The following is a 20,688-nucleotide window of genomic DNA, read 5'->3' on the forward strand; positions in this document are numbered from 1 at the left end:
ACAGCTACCCGGGCGCGCGCAGCTCCACTTCCGGCGTACGAGGCGGTGACAATGGGAGCGGCGCGGGCGGCGCCGGGAGGCCTCTGACAGGCGTCTGCGGCTTCGCTTCATGGCCGTTCTCCCGCCCCGCCTGGGCTCTGTGGGGAGCGGGGCGGCCCGCAGCGGCCGGGAGCCGAAGCTGGCGAGCCGAGCGGGGACCTGTGTACCGCGCCGCTGAGGCGCAGCATGTGAAGCGGAGACGGCATCCAGTGCGAGGCGTGCCTCTCAGCCGGCCGGGATGGCCACGACGGCCGAGCTGTTCGAGGTGGGTCTCCGCGGCCCTTCAGGGAGTGGCAGGCCCGGGGTGCGGGCAGAGGAGTGGGCGTTTGCCGCTGCCCGAGAGCAGCCCGACGGAAGGAAGGTGCGACGGCGAAGGAGTGGGGTGGTGGCTCGGGTGTCGGCGCAAGCGGAGCGTGAAAGGGGGGAGGGGTAGCTTGGGGCCCCGGGTGGGGAGGTGGGCAGGGGTGCGAGCCAGGAGTCCTAGCAGAGCAGCGTCGGCTGGAAGGGAGCCTCGGGGTTTGGGCTTTGGAAGATGAGCTCGGGATGGGACGGGCTGACTTAGGGCGCGGAGAGAGGAGGCTGACCCAAGTCTGGCGAGTTCCGTCTTGTCGCCTGGATCCCCGCATGGTATTCTAGGGGGGGGCCCCTTGAGATTGGGACGACAGGGGGCTCTCGTGATTGAGTAATGACTCCGTTAGCCAGTGTTGGAAGCGGCACTTTAGCAGTTTACCCTTTCATTTGAGAAGGCTGTAGTCTCTTTTTAGGACAATAGAGGCCTACTAAACCCTTCCCACTGAAGAAAGTCAAAACTAAAACTAACATTTGTGTTCGGGTCTTGAGGAGTTGAAGTGTAACATAACCCCCCGAGAATCCTTAACGCGTGAGACATTGACATTCTAATGTGTTTGCTGGACCGTTTTCAGTCTCTAAAACTAAAAATTGAGCCGAGGGGAATCCAGTGTGAGAAGCTGTGATGCTTGAGATAATAGAAGAGGAATATTTTAATTGGACCACCTAACAACAGGGTATCTCCTTTTGTAAAAGAAATGAAAGCTGAGATGTGAAGGAGAGAGAAGGATGGACCCTTTTTGTGTGTGCTTATGTTTCATACTGAGTAACAAAAGTGTAGGTAATAATTAAGAAGACAATAATTAAGTTGACAATAGATAATTTCTCCATAGGTGAAAATTGGATTCTTTTTTCTGCGTAAGATTCAGCAGGCTTTATTTTGTTATTTGGGGTGTTTTGTTTCTTTTTTTTTGGCTTAAAATTTGAATGCCACAGCTTTTGTAACAACTGGGAGCTTTTCATTTGTTAGTGTTAATTTAACTATGTTTTGGAATTCTGTCAGCTTTTGGATAGATAATGCATTTGTTGAGGAATAGTGTATGCTATTGTTATAATAAATTGTAATAAAATAGTAATTTGTGAGTGAAGGAGTATAATTATTAGAAAGAATTGGGAAATATTAATTATATTTTCTTAGATTTAAGTGTAGGGACATATATATATTGCATTAATTTCTCTAACTCCAAAATTGTGCCATTTGTTTAGTGATTGACAGGAGCAGGGAGACCTTCTTTTTGCTAAAAGCTTTTACTGTGTGTTCCTGAGCCAGATACTAATTTATGAAGTTGAAATCTTTCATGAAATAGGGAACCAGCCAGCTGTTAATATACAGAAAACTGTTAACTTTGTCATACTGTTCATAAGATATTAACCTTTGGGCTTATGAATTCCCAGTTGTCTCTTTTTCTTTAAATGTTTGATCATATGAGTCCGCATATACTTCCTTGAAAATGTATTTGATTTTTGTTCTGCATGGGGGAAGGAGAGGAAATAGAGAAATATGTGTAGTTTATTTTGCTTTCTCATGTCTTGCCATTTACTAAGGTAGTTAAACTAAATTAGGGTCTGAGTTAATGCAATGACATCAGTTATGAGAGCAGGGAATACTTAATAGTGATAATACAGACAACTAGTCCTGTGTCCACAGGGTTTATAGAGTGCCCTTGATTGAACATGCTTGTGGATCTTAACACATGTGACTTTTCTCTTTGCTGACCATGTGTAATTTGTTGCTTCATCAAAATTAAAAGCGTATTACATTAATAGTTAAAATTAAATGTTAATAGGAATGATAAGTGTATTTATCTTTTCAGCCCTACAGTGGATTCCTACCCTTGAATAAGTTTTCACCGCCAAGTAGAAAGTTGGTCTGTTTGCTTTACAGGGAGAAGGAAAAAAGAAAAGAACCGAACTTTAGCTATCGCTGCCATTTCCTGTTGCTATTGTCTTTAGAAGATAGCTTGTAGGACAAATCAGGGAGTGCCTTTTTTTCTCTTACTTTCCTTCCTTAGTCACAGCTGGAGAACTATGGAAAACAGGTTAGGATGTAGTCAAGGATATTTAGTTTTTATGCATCCTGGCTTTAATGCACCAATAAATTGGATTGTGCCTTAATTTTTTCACACTGAAAAAGAAGTTAAAGCAAAATTATGCTTTGCATCTGTGAAATATCTTAAGTGTTAACCCTGTTTCTTTTAAAATCTTGTTGATCCTGTGAGACTTCTTTTTGACATAAACACTTTCATACAACAAAAGCAAACTACATGATATTTCCTCAGTTGACAGAAATGATTTAAAAGTTCTGTCTGCAGTGTTTCTAAATGATCACCTCAGGATGGACATTCTAAAAAGAGTTCATATGTGGTTTGTGTTATGTCTTCTACATATAAAAAGTGGCTGGAATAGTAAATTTTTTCTCTGTTGTCATAAGTATTCTTCTCTTTTCACTGCACTGCTGAGAACTTTGTATTCCCTTCTCACTTGCTGTTTTTCTGTCCTGTCATTCTTCTGTTTGGGCAAGTTACCTTTACGGGAGGGGAGGATTCTTTGTTAAGCAGAATCTGTTGAGTACCTACTAAGTTAATGAGGCTTCATGTCTCAAAGAGTTTGCTATATACATATTAATCCTATGAGATGTGAAGAAAAAACACAACTGGTTCAGAGCCCAAAAAAGTTTTGGATATGGGCATGCTTTATTTCATTAGAGATTTACAATATTCCTTGGTATGTTAAAGATTTTAAGAAGTTCATTTCCCAAACTTCTTTGACCATGAGAATGTTTTATTTTCTACAGTTAATTTTGTGAATTCCATGGAACATTGGAAAATGTTGAATTATAAATAGAACTTGCCCTTAATGTTAAATAGGGGGAGAGAAGATAGATATATAGCTACATACTTTTGAAATAAAGTTATAAATGGTGTCAGGGGTCTAGGTAAAGTGCTATAGAAGTTGAAAGGATAGGAAGATTACCTCTAGAAGTGGGAAAGGATTAGAAGGTGGCATTTGAATGAAATACAAAGGACAAATTAAATTTGAGTTTGTGGAACTGGGTGGAGGGACATTCCAATAAAGCAGACCATACAAGTGTAGACCCCAAAAACAAGGGAAGAGTTCATCTTAGTTCATGAAGAATAGCATGCATGAAGACGAGGAGTGGCATGTAAGGGAAGAGTTTTTCATCATTGAGAATTAGGAATTTGATTTTTTTTTCTTTTTTGTAAATGTGGATGCATTAATAATAGTGTTTGAAGTCAGGTAATTGGACTGTGGTGACAATGACTCTTTGACTTCCAGATTAGAATTTGAACAGTGAAGAAGACATTTGTATAAAAACATATTTATGTCTCTTAGATTTACAAAATAAGTTACCCAGACTGAAGACTTATTCAAAAAGATTCTGTTGTTCAGTTAACTAGTTAGTAATGAACATAAAATATACAAGAAAGGACCACTCCTTTACTTTCAAGATGTTGATATGCTACTTGTTTTAGCCATATTAGCTATTAAATACATATTTATGGAACTTGGCCACCGATGATAGTATCATGTATATAAAATGGATTCATTCAGTAAACATTTAGCTTTCCTTAAGCTTTCCTTAAAACTTAGCTTTCTACCCTAGGCCAGAAATCCTTCCAGGTACTGGAATTAAAAGATGGTTTGAGTTAAAAATCTAGTTGAGGGAGTGAAAGGAAAAAAAAAAAAACACATTTCTTCTCTCAACATTTTACCAGTACTCTCAATATTGCTTCACTTCTGACACCAGATGTATGGGGATGGAGATTTTTTTCCCACAACAATTCAGTTTTCCAACAGACACTGACTGGGTTTTCTACAATTCACTCTAATTCTGATACTGTTTACCTGGAGTTAGCTTAAGTCCCACAAAGGGCTCGAAGTTAAGGGCTCAATCTCACAAAAATGCCCCCACTCTGGATACCAATGTTGTCATCTCTGTTTCTGATTGGCCAGCCTTAAATTGGAGGTTCTCATGACCTCCTCTTTGGGTTCAGTAGTTTGCTAGAATGGCTCACAGAACTCAGGAGAACAATTTAGTGACTAGATTACTGGTTTATTAAGAAGCTCAGGAACAACCAGAGGGAAGAGGCGCATAAGGCAGAGTATGGAGGAGTACCGCACTGCCATTCTCTCCTTGGGTGTGCCACCCTTCGAGCAACGTGATGTGCTCCACAACCAGGAATTTCCCTGAACCCCACACTTTAGGGATTTTTATGGAGATTTCATCATGTAGAGAATCAGTTATTCACTCAATCTCTAACCCTTCTCCTCTTCACAGAGTATAGAGGATGAGGCTGAAAGTTCTGGGCTTCTAATCATTCTTTATCTTTCTGGTGACCAGTCGCCATCCAGGAACCCACCAAGAGTTGCTTCAGTAGAGCCAAATGTGCTCCCAGGAGATTCCAAGAGATTTAGGAGTTCTGTGTAAACCACTCCTATCAGCTTTGTCACTCAGCAGATTAGAAGAGTTTTAGGAGGACTGTGTCAGGAACCAGGACCGAAGACCACTGGAACAAAAGCTCTCCTGGCATGCTTATCACTTAGCCTCTTAGTTGTCTTGTGTGTGCTTTCTTTCAGCCTTTCCTTGGGTAGGATGAATCCCATTTTGCTAGCCTGAAACAAAACATTTGTAGTGCTTTTCAAAAGAATTAGTATTCAATAAATGTAATTCATTTAAATCCACCACAAAACACAGTCTCATGAAAATAAAATCAAATGTGGTTAAAAGGAGAAGCCAAATGGGTACAATTCATTTAGTTCCAGTGCTGGAATTGCATAAAGCTCGTGTTTGGTTTCTAGTAGAGTCTTGAATTTATAGCACCATAGAATGCCTATTTTTTATTTCTGGAGTGGAGCATGGTGGTCCTGTCTTTTTTTGGTTTTGGATATAAGGGGCAAATCTTGATTTTCAAGGTCCTCAGCAGGGGATTTGGCTATGGGCAAGCAAGTGTCTTGAATTATTGTGCATCTGCCATGTGCTCAATGTTATTCTGTTGACCACAGCTGGAAAGTAAGAGAAATAGATGACAAAACCTGCCCTTGCTTTCAATTTAAGTGTAAGAAGAGAGAAACTTACAGATGTTACTGCTTCTGCTGCTAAGTCACTTCAGTCATGTGTGACTTGGTGTGACCCCATAGACGGCAGCCCACCAGGCTCCCCTGTCCCTGGGATTCTCCAGGCAAGAACACTGGAGTGGGTTGCCATTTCCTTCTCCAATGCATGAAAGTGAAAAGTGAAAGTGAAGTCGCTCAGTCGTGTCCGACTCTTAGCGACCCCATGGCCTGCAGCCTACCAGGCTCCTCCATCCATGGGATTTTCCAGGCAAGAGTACTTGAGTGGGTTGCCATTGCCTTCTCCCGCAGATGTTAGTATAAAGCAATAAATGACAAAATGGAAGTGTTACTGGTATTAAATACTATTCTGTGTTGGGATTTGAATTTTTAAGCCCCGTGTGCATGTGTGTACATGTGCTTAGTTGTAGCCAACTCTTTGCAACCCCATGGACTGTACCCTGCCAGGCTCTTGTGGTCCATGGGAGTTTCCAGGCAAGAATACTGGAGTGAGTTGCCATTTCCTTCTCCAGGGGATTTTCCTGACCCAGGAATTGAACCCTGGTCTCCTGCATTGCAGGCAGATTCTTTATGAAGTGGGCCACCAGGGGAGCCCTTTCAGCTTCATGGGGATTGTTTAAGAGTGAAGGAATCAGTTGAGATAATCTAGGGGAAAAAATGCTTTTCCCACAAGTATCCTTGTGGATTGAGTAACTTGATCACAGGTAAGGAAGCAGAAGTAACATGAGTTTGAAGAGAAGATGAGAGTAGGCTTGTGGTAGTGTGCCTGTTCATTTTGGGGTGCAAAGAAATTAGGTTAGGTAGTTTTGGAGAAGGAAATGGCAACCCACTCCAGTGTTTTTGCCTGGAGAATCCCAGGGATGGGGGAGCCTGGTGGGCTGCCGTCTATGGGGTCGCATAGAGTCGGACACGACTGAAGCGACTTAGCTTCAGTAAAATAAGAACTTAAAAGGGTAGATTTAAGAGTGTGAACATCATAGTTTTGAAATTGCATAGGGAAGTTTCTGACTAAAAGTGAATAGTGTTTTAAAGATTAGTTTGACAGTGGTCTGTTACATAGTGAATTTAAGAAAAGTACTTTCTACAGGAAGTACCTGAACCTACTTGTTAGTTGGCTTTAATAGGACCCAGAAATACTTCTTCCTGAAATCCTCTGAGCCTTTTTTTTTTTTTTTTTTTAACCTTGGTAAGTGAAAATATTATAGGTTCTTTGAGTTTGTAGGTGGCTGTAACAATGGACATGGGTTTGGGTAGACTCCAGCAGTTGGTGATGGACAGGGAGGCCTGGCGTGCTGTGGTTCATGGGGTCGCAAAAAGTCGGACACGACTGAGTGACTGAACTGAACTGTAACATATTTTATTGAATATTTTTGAGAAAGTTTAGTTGGATTTTCTCAAGGAGAAAGTGTTAAATTAGGGATTTATGTTCCTGTTCAAGGGCTTGAGGTCTTAATTTTTAATAGAAATGACTACAAACCCTATATTTTTATTACAATTGGTAATAAAGAATATGAAACTTATAAGAATATGAAATCAGTTTAACAGATAAACATACTAATAAATTATGTAAAGTTTGTCTTCCCTGGTGGCTTAGTGGTAAAGAACCCACCTGCCAGTGCAGGAGATGCTGGTTTGATCCCTGGATCAGGGAAATGGCAACCCACTCCTTTTTTCTTACCTGGGAAATCCCATGGACAGAGGAGCCTAGCGAGCTACAATGTATGGGGTGGCAAAGAATCAGTCACAATTTAAGTGACTGAGCATGCATGCAAAGTTGAATTTAACATGATAGTATCTTTGTAGTACATACTTAGATCGTTTTGGCTGATTTTGCTTTTAATTACTATAGAAAAATAGAGATTAAGATATACCTTTGTTAGATTCATGAAATTCTAGAAGATTTTGAGGGGAATTGTTTACAGGTATCTTTGAGAATCCTCAGGAGGAGTTGGTCATTTAGAGGTCTTGAAGAATTTGTTAATTTGCCTCTTTTTCTCATTGTAAATGCCTTTGCAATGCTAAGTATTAATAAGTTACTGGGATTTATTTAGTTTTATAAGCAGAAAAGATTTTTTGTTTTTTCAAAACTTCCATTTTTTAAAAATCAGCAACTGATTTATCTTTAACTCTTGTGATAATTTGATTGCCTCTGAAGATAAAACCTACATTTCACTTCCAGGATACTGTTCTCTCCTAGTAGTTCCTCCTCCTCTACTGGTCCCTCTTATTTTGTCTCTTGATGGTTTCCTTTCCTCTTCCTATTTCCACATGTTGGCATGCCCTTCTTCCTGGGTGATCTAATCCAGTTCTGAGGTTTTAAATAACTTTAAAATTATATCTAGCACCAGTTTCTTCCCTGTAATACAGCTTATTTTTCTGACCATGTGCTTTACATTTTCACATGTATATCAGATTGGCATCTTCCGCATATAATATGCAGAATAGAGCTCTTGTTTCCCCACTCGCTTTTCCATCTCCTTCCCAGTCTCAGTAAATGGTACCACTCACTGTTCATACAGTTGTTCTGGTTGCAACCTTTACGAGTCATCATGATTCCCTTTTAAAATTTCTTGCCACATCCAGTTTATCAGCATTCAGTTCACTCACTGTATCAGTTCAGTTCAGTCGCTCAGTTGTGTCTGACTCTTTGCGACACCACGGACTGCAGCACGCCAGGCTTCCCTGTCCATCACCAACTCCCGGAGCTTGCTCAAACTCACATCCATCGAGTCGGTGATGCCGTCCAACTATCTCATCCTCAGTTGTCCCCTTCTCCTCCTGCCTTCAATCTTTCCCAGCATCAGGGTCTTTTCCATTGAGTCAGTTATTCACATCAGGTGGCCAAAGTATTGGAGTTTCAACTTCAGAATCAGTCCTTCCAATGAATATTCAGGACTGATTTGCTTTAGGATAGACTGGTTTGATCTCCTTGTATTCCAAGGAACTCTCAAGAGTCTTCTCCAACACCACAGTTCGAAAGCATCAATTCTTTGGCGTTCAGCTTTCTTTACAGTCCAACTCTCACATCCATATGAACAGATCCTTTAAAAGGTCATGAACCTGGCGATATGACAGCATCCTTACATTGCTACTTTGATCTGAGTCATTAGCATCTCTTGACTAGACTACTACAATGTTGCAGGTTTTCTCAGAGAAGCTGACTTTAAGACAGTTTAGTCCCATGGACGGAGGAGCCTGGTGGGCTGCAGTCCATGGGGTCGCTAAGAGTCGGACACAACTGAGCGACTTCACTTTCACTTTTCACTTTCATGCATTGGAGAAGGAAATGGCAACCCACTCCAGTGTTCTTGCCTGGAGAATCCCAGGGACGGGGGAGCCTGGTGGCCTGCCGTCTATGGGGTCACACAGAGTCGAACACGACTGAAATGACTTAGCAGCAGCCGCAGTAGCCGTGGGCAGAATATTTATTAGAAAGTACCCTTGGGGTGAGTATATGTGAAAGGACAGGGTAGATAAGCAAAATTGGGTCTTAGGAGAAATAGCAGTACAGTGCTGACCCAGCAACAGTGTTGATAGTTCCTGTGGGGAGTTCTGAAACTAAAATTACCTGTCAGAGTTGCCCTGATTTATACTCAAGTGGTCAGGCCTTTATATCCTTGTCTTAGTAATTAGATAGAGACCACATTGGCTTTCCCAGGTGGTGCAGTGGTAAAGAATCGGCCTGCCAGTGCAGGAGACGCAAGAGACCGTGTTTGATTCCTTTGTCGGAAAGATCCCCTGGAGTGGGAAATGACAATCTGCCCCAGTATTCTTGCCTGGGAAATGCCATGGAGAGAGGAGACAGTCCATGGGGTCGCAAAGAGTTGGACACAACTGAGCAGACACAGACAACATTGGGAAAAGTATGGCATTGAGTGAAGGAGCTCTGTGCAGCTGAAGGATCCCTGAAAATACCGCCAGGTGAATGCTCTGCTGGCAGCACTGCTGGCAGCTAGAGCGTGACCCTTCTTGAAGGAATATCTGGACTACACATCTGTGTTCCCTGCAGAACACTCCTGTGCCACTAAGCTCCATGTTTTCATGTACATTGGTGGGGGGAGGAGACAGGTAGCTCTTCTAGCACTCCATTTGGGGTTCTTACCCTGGAGGAAAATTAGAAGTGGGTTGAGTGGCAGAGTCATCTTGTCTACCTGGTTATTTATTCTTCTTCCATAGTAAATGTCTCCTTGTGGATGTTAACATGTGATACTAAGATCTTCATACTTCATGCCCAGTCTCATGTGTCCATTCACGTGCGTCAACCCCAGATTTCCCTGTTCTCTTTCTTCCAGTCTTTCTCCTCTGATAGCTAGGTCCTTGGCCACTATCCATGAGTCCATGTATATTCTAACTAGGTCAGTTTTCTGACCACCCATGAGGATGAACAGTCATTGCCTTTTGGGAGGATATTTTTCTTGTCACCGAGTTTCAAGGCCACCGCTGAGGGAAGTTGTGATTGCAGCTGCTGTTCATTTTTATTTGATACCAACATGCTTAGCCAACTCTTGATGAAGCAAGCTCATGCTTTTCCTTCTCTATCATCTGGTTTCAAGTGATTCCCATAAGGCCATACATATGAATTAAGGGAAGCATGCTCGTGCAATAGTAGTGAAAAACATGGGCTACCTGCTTATGCAGTTTGCTTTCTGGCTCTGTTCTTGTTTGATCCTGGGGTTACTACTTCCATCTTATGATGAATAGTTTCTGGATCTATTTAACATCATGATTTCTTGAGTCCATTGGAACCTTATGACCCCATGGATTATACCTCACCAATGTGGCCTTGGATTAAATACCCCCTTGTATCATAATTTCTCAGGTATAAAACTAGGCTATATTAATAGAACCTACCTCATAGACTTGTTAAGTATGTATTAAATAAGATTGTAAGTGCTAGGCACAGATTTAGCACATAGTAAACACTTTTAAAAATTGGTCATTACCGTCTTATTTAGAAGTCTTTCATGTGTTTGTCAGACTTTCTAAAGTTCTGAGTAGCTCTAAGCATAAGTTCCTTTGAGTCATTGTTTCTCAATTTGTGCTTGTAAATTAAGATTTGTTAAACATGTCAACTCTTTTGTCTCAAGTGAGGTAGACTCAGGTATGATTATGTAAATATGTTTGCTAAGAGTCAGAGAAGACAATGGCACCCCACTCCAGTACTCTTGCCTGGAATATCCCATGGACAGAGGAGCCTGGTAGGCTGCAGTCCATGGGGTTGCTAAGAGTTGGACATGACTGAGCGACTTCACTTTCACTTTTCACTTTCATGCATTGGAGAAGGAAATGGCAACCCACTCCAGTGTTCTTGCCTGGAGAATCCCAGGAACGAGGGAGCCTGGTGGGCTGCCGTCTATGGGGTCACACAGAGTCAGACACGACTGAAGTGACTTAGCAGCAGCAGCAGCAGCTAAATGAGTAAATTGTATTTTAGAGGGTCAGAATATTTACTTTGCAGAATATCTAACTCATCCTTATGATTTAATCATCAATCATGTCAGCACCTGGGTAAACTGAATTTATTTATTTATTTGCAGTTATTCCAAAATACTGGCATATTCCCCATGTTATTTAATACATCCTTGTAACATATCTTACATCCAATAGTTTGTACTTCCCGTTACCCTACCCTGATACTGTCCTCTTCCCTACCATTGGTAACCACTAGTTTGTTCTCTATATCTGTGAGTCCACTTCTTTTTTGTTATATTCATTAGTTTGTTATATTTTTTAGATTCCCCATTATAAATGATTTTGTACAGTATTTGTCTTTCTCTGTCTGATATATTTCACTTTCAGCATAATGCCCTTCAGGTCCATCTGTGTGGCTGCAAATGGCAAAATTTCATCCTTTCTTATGTGCTGGGTAGTGTTTCATTGTATCTATATACTGCACCTTCTTTATCAGTTCACCTGTTGATGGACACTTATATTGCTTTCATATCTTGGCAATTGTAAATAATGCTGCTATGAACATTGAGGTGCATATATCTGCACAAATTGCTGTTGTTGTTATTGTCTTTTCAGATATATACCCAAGTATGGAATTTCTGGGTCATATGGTAGTCCTGGGCTTCCCTGGTGGCTCAAATGGTAAAGAATCTGCCTGCAGTGAGGGAGACTTGGGTTTGATCCCTGGGTCAGGAAGTTCTCCTGGAGAAGGAAATGGCAACCCACTCCATTATTCTTGCCTGGAGAATTCCATGGACAGAGGAGCCTGGTGGGCTACAGTCCATGGGGTCCCAAAGAGTCAGACATGACTGAGCAGCTAACATACATGGTAGTTCTATTTTTTGTTTTTTTGAGAAATCTCCATACTGTTTTCCACAGTGGCTGCACCAATTTTTATTCCCACCAGCAGTGTACAAGGGTTCCCTTTCTCCACATCCTGGCCATCATTTGTTACTTGTGTTCTTTTTGATGATAGAGGAGAAGGCAATGGCAACCCACTCCAGTACTCTTGCCTCGAAAATCCCATTAATGGAGGAGCCTGGTAGGCTGCAGTCCATGAGGTCACTGGGGGTCAGACACGACTGAGTGACTTCACTTTCACTTTTCACTTTCACGCATTGGAGAAGGAATGGCAACCCACTCCAGTGTTCTTGCCTGGAGAATCCCAGGGACGGGGGAGCTTGGTGGGCTGCCGTCTATGGGGTCGCACGGAGTCGGACACGACTGAAGTGACTTAGCAGTAGCAGTAGCCATGTTGAGCATCTTTTCATGTGCCTTTTGGCCATCTATATGTCTTCTTTGGGAAAACGGCTATTCATTTCTTCTGCCCATTTTAAAATCTGATTTGAACTGAATTTTTTAAAAGTAGCTAGCAGTTTTGCTTTTCAAGCCTTGATCATATCGGATGTTTATATTTCCTAGAACTGTATTACTATGGCTGCTATTTCTCAGTTATTTTGACCACTATGAAAGAACCTTTTAAAAAGAGTCTTTAAAATTTTTTTAAAAACTATTTATGTTGTTATGTGTTCTTGCTGCTGCTGCTAAGTTGCTTCAGTCGTGTCCGACTCTGTGCGACCCCATAGACGGCCTCCTACCAGGCTCCTCTGTCTCTGGGATTCTCCAGGCAAGAACACTGGAGTGGGTTGCCATTTCCTTCTCCAATGCATGAAAGTGAAAAGTGAAAGTGAAGTCGCTCAGTCGTGTCTGACTCTTAGCGACCCCATGGACTGCAGCCTACCAGGCTCCTCCGTCCATGGATTTTCCAGGCAAGAGTACTGGAGTGGGGTGCCATTGCCTTCTCCTGTGTTCTTGCTACTTGATGTTTATTTTTTAGCAATAACTGATATTAACAATAATAAAAATTATAGTTTTCTTTAAAAATATGTACAGTTTGAAACTTGATCATGGATTTTATGTATACAAGGCATGTGACAGTTTATCAATTGTCTGATAAAATTATTGGCTTGTATTTTTGATGCCATATGACTATAAGGAGAAATGTTAAAAGACAAATCAGTGATGTGCATGTGCCTTCATGTGGCAGTTTTCACCTTTTTAGCTTCACCTCTTATTCTCACCACCTAAACTGTAGGCACAAGGAGCTATTTGTAGTTTCCCAAAGTTGCTATTAAGTGTTATATAGCAGTGGAAACAGCAATTTAAATCTCAACTCTGCAGTGTACAGCTTGCGTTATCTTGGGCAAGTAAGTATCCTAAGTCTCAGCTTCCTCATTATAAACTGGGGATAAAATAGGACCTCTGGTCTTAACTGCACACAGTGAATGTTAAATGATTATGTGAGCCGTTATTCTCGTTGGTGTTCCTCCTCTTTTTCCGATGGTTATTGTTCTGACTGAAGCTTATCCTCTCAGTCCTCCTCCCATATCAGACTGGTAAGCCATTCTCTCAAATTCCAATGTGATGATGATGGTGATGATGATAAAAAGACAGGTTATCATCTATGGGTTTTAACTGTCATTTCTCTCTACATCCTTCCATATGTGGTATTTGTGATCTAGTCCATTTTCCTCTAATGGGTTAAGCTCTATCTTCTCTTTCCCTAATGGTCTGGAGAACTGTTCCATTTTTTTTCTGGCTGACTTTTCTTCTTTCCTCTGGTCTCAGCTAAAGTGTCATGCTCTCAGAAAGTAAGACTGTTGCAATACTCACTCTTTATACCAGTCTTCTTTCATTTCCATCTTCCCTTCATCTCTGTTGCTGTTTTTAGAGCATTCAGGAATTTCTTTCCCCCACATTTATCACAATTGTGATTAGTTATTTCTGTAATTACTGTTTAAGGTTTGTATCCTTAGTAGAAGATCATTTCTGTGAGAACTTGCAGAGACTTGTGTATAGAATTCACATCTGTATTCTTAGTGCCCGCCACAGTGCTCAACACAAGAGTAGTTGTTTACTAAACATTTGCTGAATTAAGAAATATCCTTTTTCCATCACTCAACTACCTATTGAGTTAACAACTCACTCAGCAATGTTAGTACTGAAGTTTGTGCACAAATTTTAAATTTTAATTGTCACGTACTATTACTGTATTCTTTAATACTTTTTCCCTGTTCATGTTGTAAGTTTCTGAAGGGTGCCATTTGTGTTATATACATCTTTTTATTCCAAAGCCTAACAGACTGCTTGGCAGTGGACATTTTATTGTTCAGTGAATGTTCATCAATGAAAATATGTTTTTAAAATATGATTAAGAATGGAAAGTTTTACAGATACAAAAATTCAAACTGAAATCACCAACAAATGCTATCAGTTTAAGTTACATGCTAAGTGTGAGGCAATATATATGATACCTGTTTATATGAAATAGGGTAATATGGAAACTATGTAAATTCATGTGTTAATATTATGTTTAAAAAACACATTATCGGCTGATAGTGAACATTTGAATGATAATTTTCTTAATTGGGCCTTCTATTCTGATTTTTTTTTAATTCTTTTTTTCTATAAAGTTTAGAACATTTTTGTCTTGCTATTTTAATATTAAATATTATATGTGAGCATTTTTTCTCATTTCATTAAATTTTTTTACAACATGATTTTAATAGGAACATAATTTTTTATCCTATAAATTGACTATAATTTTTCAATAATGATTCTGTTGATATTTCTGTAAGTAACTTTTCAGCATTATACATATTACAGAAATTTTGCATTCATATCTACTTTTTCCCTTAGAATTTTAAAAGTAGAATTACTGGGTTAAATAGTGTGAGCATTTGTAGACCTGTTGACGTTACCAAAATGTTGCTTATTGCCCTCTAAAAATATTGTACCTTTTAACATTTCTAACAATAATGAGCCCACTCCAGTGTTCTTGCCTGGAGAATCCCAGGGACGGGGGAGCCTGGTGGGCTGCCGTCTATGGGGTTGCACAGAGTTGGACACGATTGAAGTGACTTAGCAATAATGAGAGTGTGAATTTCAGCCTACCTGCCCCTGTATTGCATATTGTAATTAAGGAAATACTGTATTTAAATACTGTAATTAAGGAAAAAGAAAAAACATTGTCAGTGAGGCCCCCAAAAAGTAATAACTTGACCTTATTTGATTTCTAGTGAAGCTTTATATGTTTCATGTTTCTTGGCCATTTTTATTTCTTCTATAAATTGTTTCTTTGCTCACTTTTCCACTAGTTTGTTCCTGCTTATCAAACTCTTTAATATCCTAATTTTCATTAAATGATTTGTTTATTGAAGACTTTTTAAATAGAAAAAGCTTGTACATTTTAATAGATATATTTAACTAGTAGTTTAATTTCAGTTCTCACATAGTATTACCTATTTCATTTTTGTAAGTAGTAGTAAGTTATGTATGAAACTTTTAAAAGAACATTTATTTTGTAAACTAGGAGCCTTTTGTGGCAGATGAGTATATTGAACGTCTTGTATGGAGAACCCCAGGAGGAGGCTCTAGAGGGGGACCTGAAGCTTTTGATCCTAAAAGGTGAAGTAAAATTTTTTTTTCATAGACCCAATCTAGTACAAGTTTGTGTCTGGAACAGAGGTGACTGTTGGAATTCCTTTCAATATTCATGAAAAGGGAGTTAACAACTGACCAATAAAAGGAAGAAGCATTAGAAGCTTGAGATTTATTTTTTTTCCTTTTATGTTTCTTTTATTTTAGAAAAGGACTTTAAGTGACATGGGGGAAGGGATTTTATTGCATTATGAGAATTTAATCTTTTCTCCAATTAATAATAAATTAGAAATTACTGGTTATACCTCTAAAATAAAACATGTTGAGTATGCCATTTTAAGTATTGTTGTAAATTGGGGGAACAAAACTCACCATACCTCGAATGTACAATATTATGTTTATATAGTACATTTTACCCTTTTGACTATTTCTGTAAAATTGGTTTCATTTCTGGGGGTTAATCTGGAGATTTCCTATGAGGTTTTCATTTATATCAGAGATAATCCCTAACATAATGCTAGAGAGAAAATTAACATGTTCATCCCTACCTCAAGGAATGCTCACTAATGCTTTATTTACAATTATAAGTGGACTGATCAGTTCCTAGTGATCAATTATAGATGGATTGATACATATTCTAATTTTATTTTGTTAGATTATTAGAAGAATTTGTAAATCATATTCAGGAGCTCCAGATAATGGATGAAAGGATTCAAAGGAAAGTAGAGAAACTAGAGCAACAGTGTCAGAAAGAAGCTAAGGAATTTGCCAGGAAGGTACAAGAACTCCAGAAAAGCAATCAGGTAAACTGTTAATTGAATAATGAATATACAGACTTTAATATGTTTATATCCTTTCAGTTTTAAGTTTTTTTTTTTTTAAAGTCTAGTCAAATAGTAATTGTTGAGGTTTCTTTATACTGCTCCCATCTCATGTCATAAAATATTAATTAATTGTTACCAGGCACTCTTGGTGCACTTGTTTGCTACTGAGTGATGGTTTGGGGTTAGAGTACTCCCTTCTTAGGATGGGATGGTATTCAGTACAGTGTGGTCCTTGCTTCCTCTCTTAACAATGCAAATTTTTAAGAATGATACCTCAGCAGACCTGTATTTTTAGGGAGTCATGACTAGCTTGGATATTTAGGTATTTATTTGCATTCTCATTTAATCATAAAGCGAAATAATAATACCAGACCAACTATTGCCTGGATCAGATTTTTCCCTAGAGGAAACCTGGTCTGGGAAGTTTCACAGAAGTTGTGAGGCAGATACCCTAATGAGAATGCTAGTGTAACTGGGAAAAGCAGATGCAGGACTCTTCCTCAGTCCATTTTGGAGAAAAACTAGACCATTAGCATTAGGGTGACTCTGGGGTACATAGGCCAAGCTTCTTAGCCATTCTTACTTCTTAGGCCCTAGACTTAATCAGGAACCTCTGAACCTCTTTCACATCCTGAGCCTGATGTGGAACTTGATTGACCTTTAATTAGAAGTGTAGTTAGAAGAGCATGTTTAGCATTGCTGCCTTGTAGGGGTTGTTTGTTCTTGAGTATTAAGGATTAGCAAGCTGATTTCTACTCAGTTTTCATATGTTTAGATTCCTTCACTTAAGCCTGTATAACTGTTAGAAAATATTTAATAAATATTATTTATTAATAGATTAATAAATATTTATTAATATTTAATAAAATAGTGTCTTGTTTACATAAGATAATGTATTTTTAAGTAGTTAAAGTAATAGGTTCAAAATACTTCTAATGCAAATTCCCCTTGGTAATAACAATAGTATTAATAGTTAATCTGGGTTCTCTGATTGTATTTTATGCTCGTGCATGTTTCTCCTAGGTTGCCTTCCAACATTTCCAAGAACTAGATGAGCACATCAGCTATGTAGCAACCAAAGTCTGTCACCTTGGAGACCAGTTGGAGGGGGTAAACACACCCAGACAACGGGCAGTAGAGGCTCAGAAGTTGATGAAATACTTCAATGAGTTTCTAGATGGAGAACTGAAATCTGATGTTTTTACAAATTCTGAAAAGGTGAGCACTGTCAGAAGGATAAAAGCATGTAATAACATTACTAATAATGCTCTAATTATGAACTACAATTGCTGCTTTCCAGAGTCAGACTTCAAATCACTGAGTAGCTGACTTATTAAAAGTCTTTATTCTGAAAAATACACTTGCCAACAAAATTTATATTCAAATTTTTAGTTGGATTTCCTGGTATTTTGTTTATGAAATGTGTATGGTTTAGAAATATTTAACTATGTTAATAAGTATTTCTTTTTCATAATTGACTTTTAATATTAAAAGAATTTAATAGTCATATTCCCCTGGGTGAGGGGGTGGTGTGACCCTAAATCATTTACAAACTGAACTATATTTCTGTAAAAGAAATTCAGAGCTTCTAGTTTTTGTTACTTGAATAAAGTTCTTTTATAAAAATTAAAGCATAGTTTGGATCAAAAAGAATTGAAAAATCTGAATTAATTATTCATGTTAATCTTTTTCATAGCACTAGTCACTTAATCCTGGTCTAAGGTTGTATGGTATTGGTTACTCTACAATCTTGGGAGAAGGTTATTCAGCTCATTTTCTTCCCCTCAGGGGGAAAAAAATTAAGAGTGCATGAAAAAATAGACATTCTTATGAATAGTATATGCACATAGTAATAACATTGTCTATTAATATGTTGAATACAGTCTTCCAGAATATTTTCCAGGTTTACTCCATGGGATATCTCAGGTAGTGGAATGTTAAAAGCTAAGTTGTATTGAAGTTCACTTTGAATTAAGCAACACATTGTTTTGTGAGTAGGAAATATATGGATTTATTGAGTTTATAATTTTTAGAGATCTTTGAAAGAAATGCTTATATGTGTGGAGAATATCCCTCTATAGAAAAGACAGTATTTTAAATAATGAGTTCCAGGAATTATATTTATAATATAAAGTAGAGCTGTAAGATTAATATCAAGGACATAATCATACCTAAACTCTTGTAAAACACTGGCAGTATCTAGCTTTTATACATTCATGTGATTCTCACACACTCACACATACACATAGGGCTTGAACACCAAACTGTTTTTCAGGGTACAGTTTTGTTTTGTTTGAATGTTTTTGTTTTGTTTCCTACATGAAACATACATATTTCTAATGTGTTATAAAAGTATATATTAATATATATATTTTTAAAATTGTTTTTTAAATATATATATATAAAATTGTATGTAATTCAAGTCTTATACCTTGGGTTACCTTGGATTATACCTGTTGGATTGTAGAGTATATTTATGCTTTGTTATAAACAAAATGCAGATATTTTACCCAGTGTGAGTTGGTCTGTTTATTTCATGCAGCTCAAGGCAGCCATTTAGAATCTAGAGAAAAGTAAATATTTTAAAATGGAATGATTACATGTGTGTGTGTGTGTGTGTGTGTGTATGCTCAGTTGTATCCTACTCTTCTGCTACGGACTGTAGCCCACCAGACTCCTCTGTCCATGGGATTCTCCAGGCAAGAACACTGGAGTGGGTTGTCATTTCCTTCTCCAATGCATGAAAGTGAAAAGTGAAAGTGAAGTCGCTCAGTCGTGTCCGACTTCTAGTGACCCCATGGACTGCAGCCTACCAGGCTCCTCCGTCCATGGGATTTTCCAGGCAAGAGTACTGGAGTGGGGTGCCATTGCCTTCTCCGTCACTTGGTCACTAGCTGTCTAATTTTTGAGGAATAAGTACAGACTTAACAGCGTTTAAGCTAAGTCCTCTTATTTTCTTTCTTTTGTGTCACTCTCTCCCATATCTCATTTTGTTTCATCTTGTTTCTTTTTTTCTTATACTTTAGTCCTCTTTTCACAATTGTCTTTTTTTCTCTCATGTCTCCCATAGATTTTGGGTTACTGTTGAGTCATTATTTTTGGCCTGGTACTGTCACAGTTAACTACACTTAGGAACCTCATATATGGTACTAGATTGCTCATTATTAGGTAAACTTCTGGCTGTTTCACTTTCTGCACTGTGTACCAGCCACCTTGCCAGTGGAAAGAAAAGGAAAATCACCCATGTCGGTGTGTGATTGTGGAAGGAATTAGAATGGGAAAAGATAACACATCTTAGTCCTTTTTCTTCCTGCTCCATAGTCATTTTTGCTGTTTTTTTTTTTTAATCTTTGCTTTTCAAAATCTTCTAATTTTCTTCTCTGGGGGAAAAAAAAACAATTTTATGTCCATAGTATGTATTCCCTCTTACCTCCATCTTTACAAAGTATGTTAGTTGTTTTTCTTCTTAGAATCACAACTTAACGTTCTCCATGTAGATAATGCCTGGTGGCCCTGATTATCTTTAACATGTTAGCATTGGGTGGTCTGTCACCTCACGCTGACATCAGTAGCAGATGTAAGCAGGTTATTAGATTGTGGTTTTGAAAACTTCTGTGCCTAGTGTATATTTTAACTGACAGATGACTTTAAGAACTACTGTGCTTGAAATAGTTTTTGTAAAATAATTTGGTAATTTGATAAAATCATATGTTATTTACTCTGCTGTACGTCTTCCTATATTAAGTGAAGTTTGCAAACACTGCATAATGGGGACTTCCATCTCTTAACAAGAACAAACTCCTGATGGAAACATAAAGCATGTACCTGGCAGGTTCCTTCTGAAGGGAGCATTGGTAAGGAGAAAGTGGTGGACCTTGCTAGTACCACTAAATGGCATGTTGAAAAATGACCTTGCAGTGTTAATTTATGCTCCTGTGCAGCAGAATTAGACTGAGCGTCTGGTAACTGAAAATGGCAGTGACGTGCTGACTAGGAGAGAAGTAGCTGACGCAGAAATGCTGTCTATATTCACTCTTGTTTGGCATCAGCAGTATCATTTGGCCTTGCTCTTTTTTTCCCACTGTTGTTTGCCAGACTTCACATGAGTACTCACTTAGAAAGGTCTGTTTGAAGGTTCTCAGCTCTTCTGTCAACGTTTGTAGGAGTCTCTTTTTTTTTTTCTTTTTTTTCTTAGTGTTAAAGAAAGTGAATGATAAAATCAGATACTAAAGGTGTGCCAAAATTAAACTCAATGCTTATTTGAAATTTGTTTTCAAAAGTTAGCATATATAACTCTCTATACATTAATATGAATAAGCACAAATTTCTGCATTTAAAAAATTTTAGACTCCTTGTCTAAATCCTTTAGTTACACAGTTTGAATAAGTACAAACATTTTTGTATCATATTCTATTCAGAAGACTTCATGTTAACAAGTTTTAAAACTTGATATGTTCATTAAATGACAAGCATTTTGTTATTTTCTTCACCT

At 38.6% G+C, this 20,688-nt stretch overlaps 1 protein-coding gene across 1 annotated transcript in view; it reads left to right on the forward strand.

Annotated features, from left to right (window-relative positions):
* The first annotated feature begins 48 nt into the window (after nt 1–48).
* EXOC5 (exocyst complex component 5) overlaps nt 49–20,688 on the forward strand; it is a 51,927-nt gene continuing 31,287 nt past the window's right edge. The window contains exons 1-4 of the mRNA XM_045162060.1: nt 49–304; nt 15,305–15,399; nt 16,028–16,175; nt 17,220–17,414. Of these exons, the coding sequence (XP_045017995.1) occupies nt 278–304; nt 15,305–15,399; nt 16,028–16,175; nt 17,220–17,414 (465 nt within the window). The 5' untranslated portion in view covers nt 49–277. The remainder of the gene's footprint in view (nt 305–15,304; nt 15,400–16,027; nt 16,176–17,219; nt 17,415–20,688) is intronic.

This window comes from Bubalus bubalis, chromosome 11, assembly GCF_019923935.1.
Source record: "Bubalus bubalis isolate 160015118507 breed Murrah chromosome 11, NDDB_SH_1, whole genome shotgun sequence".
NCBI lineage: Eukaryota > Metazoa > Chordata > Mammalia > Artiodactyla > Bovidae > Bubalus > Bubalus bubalis.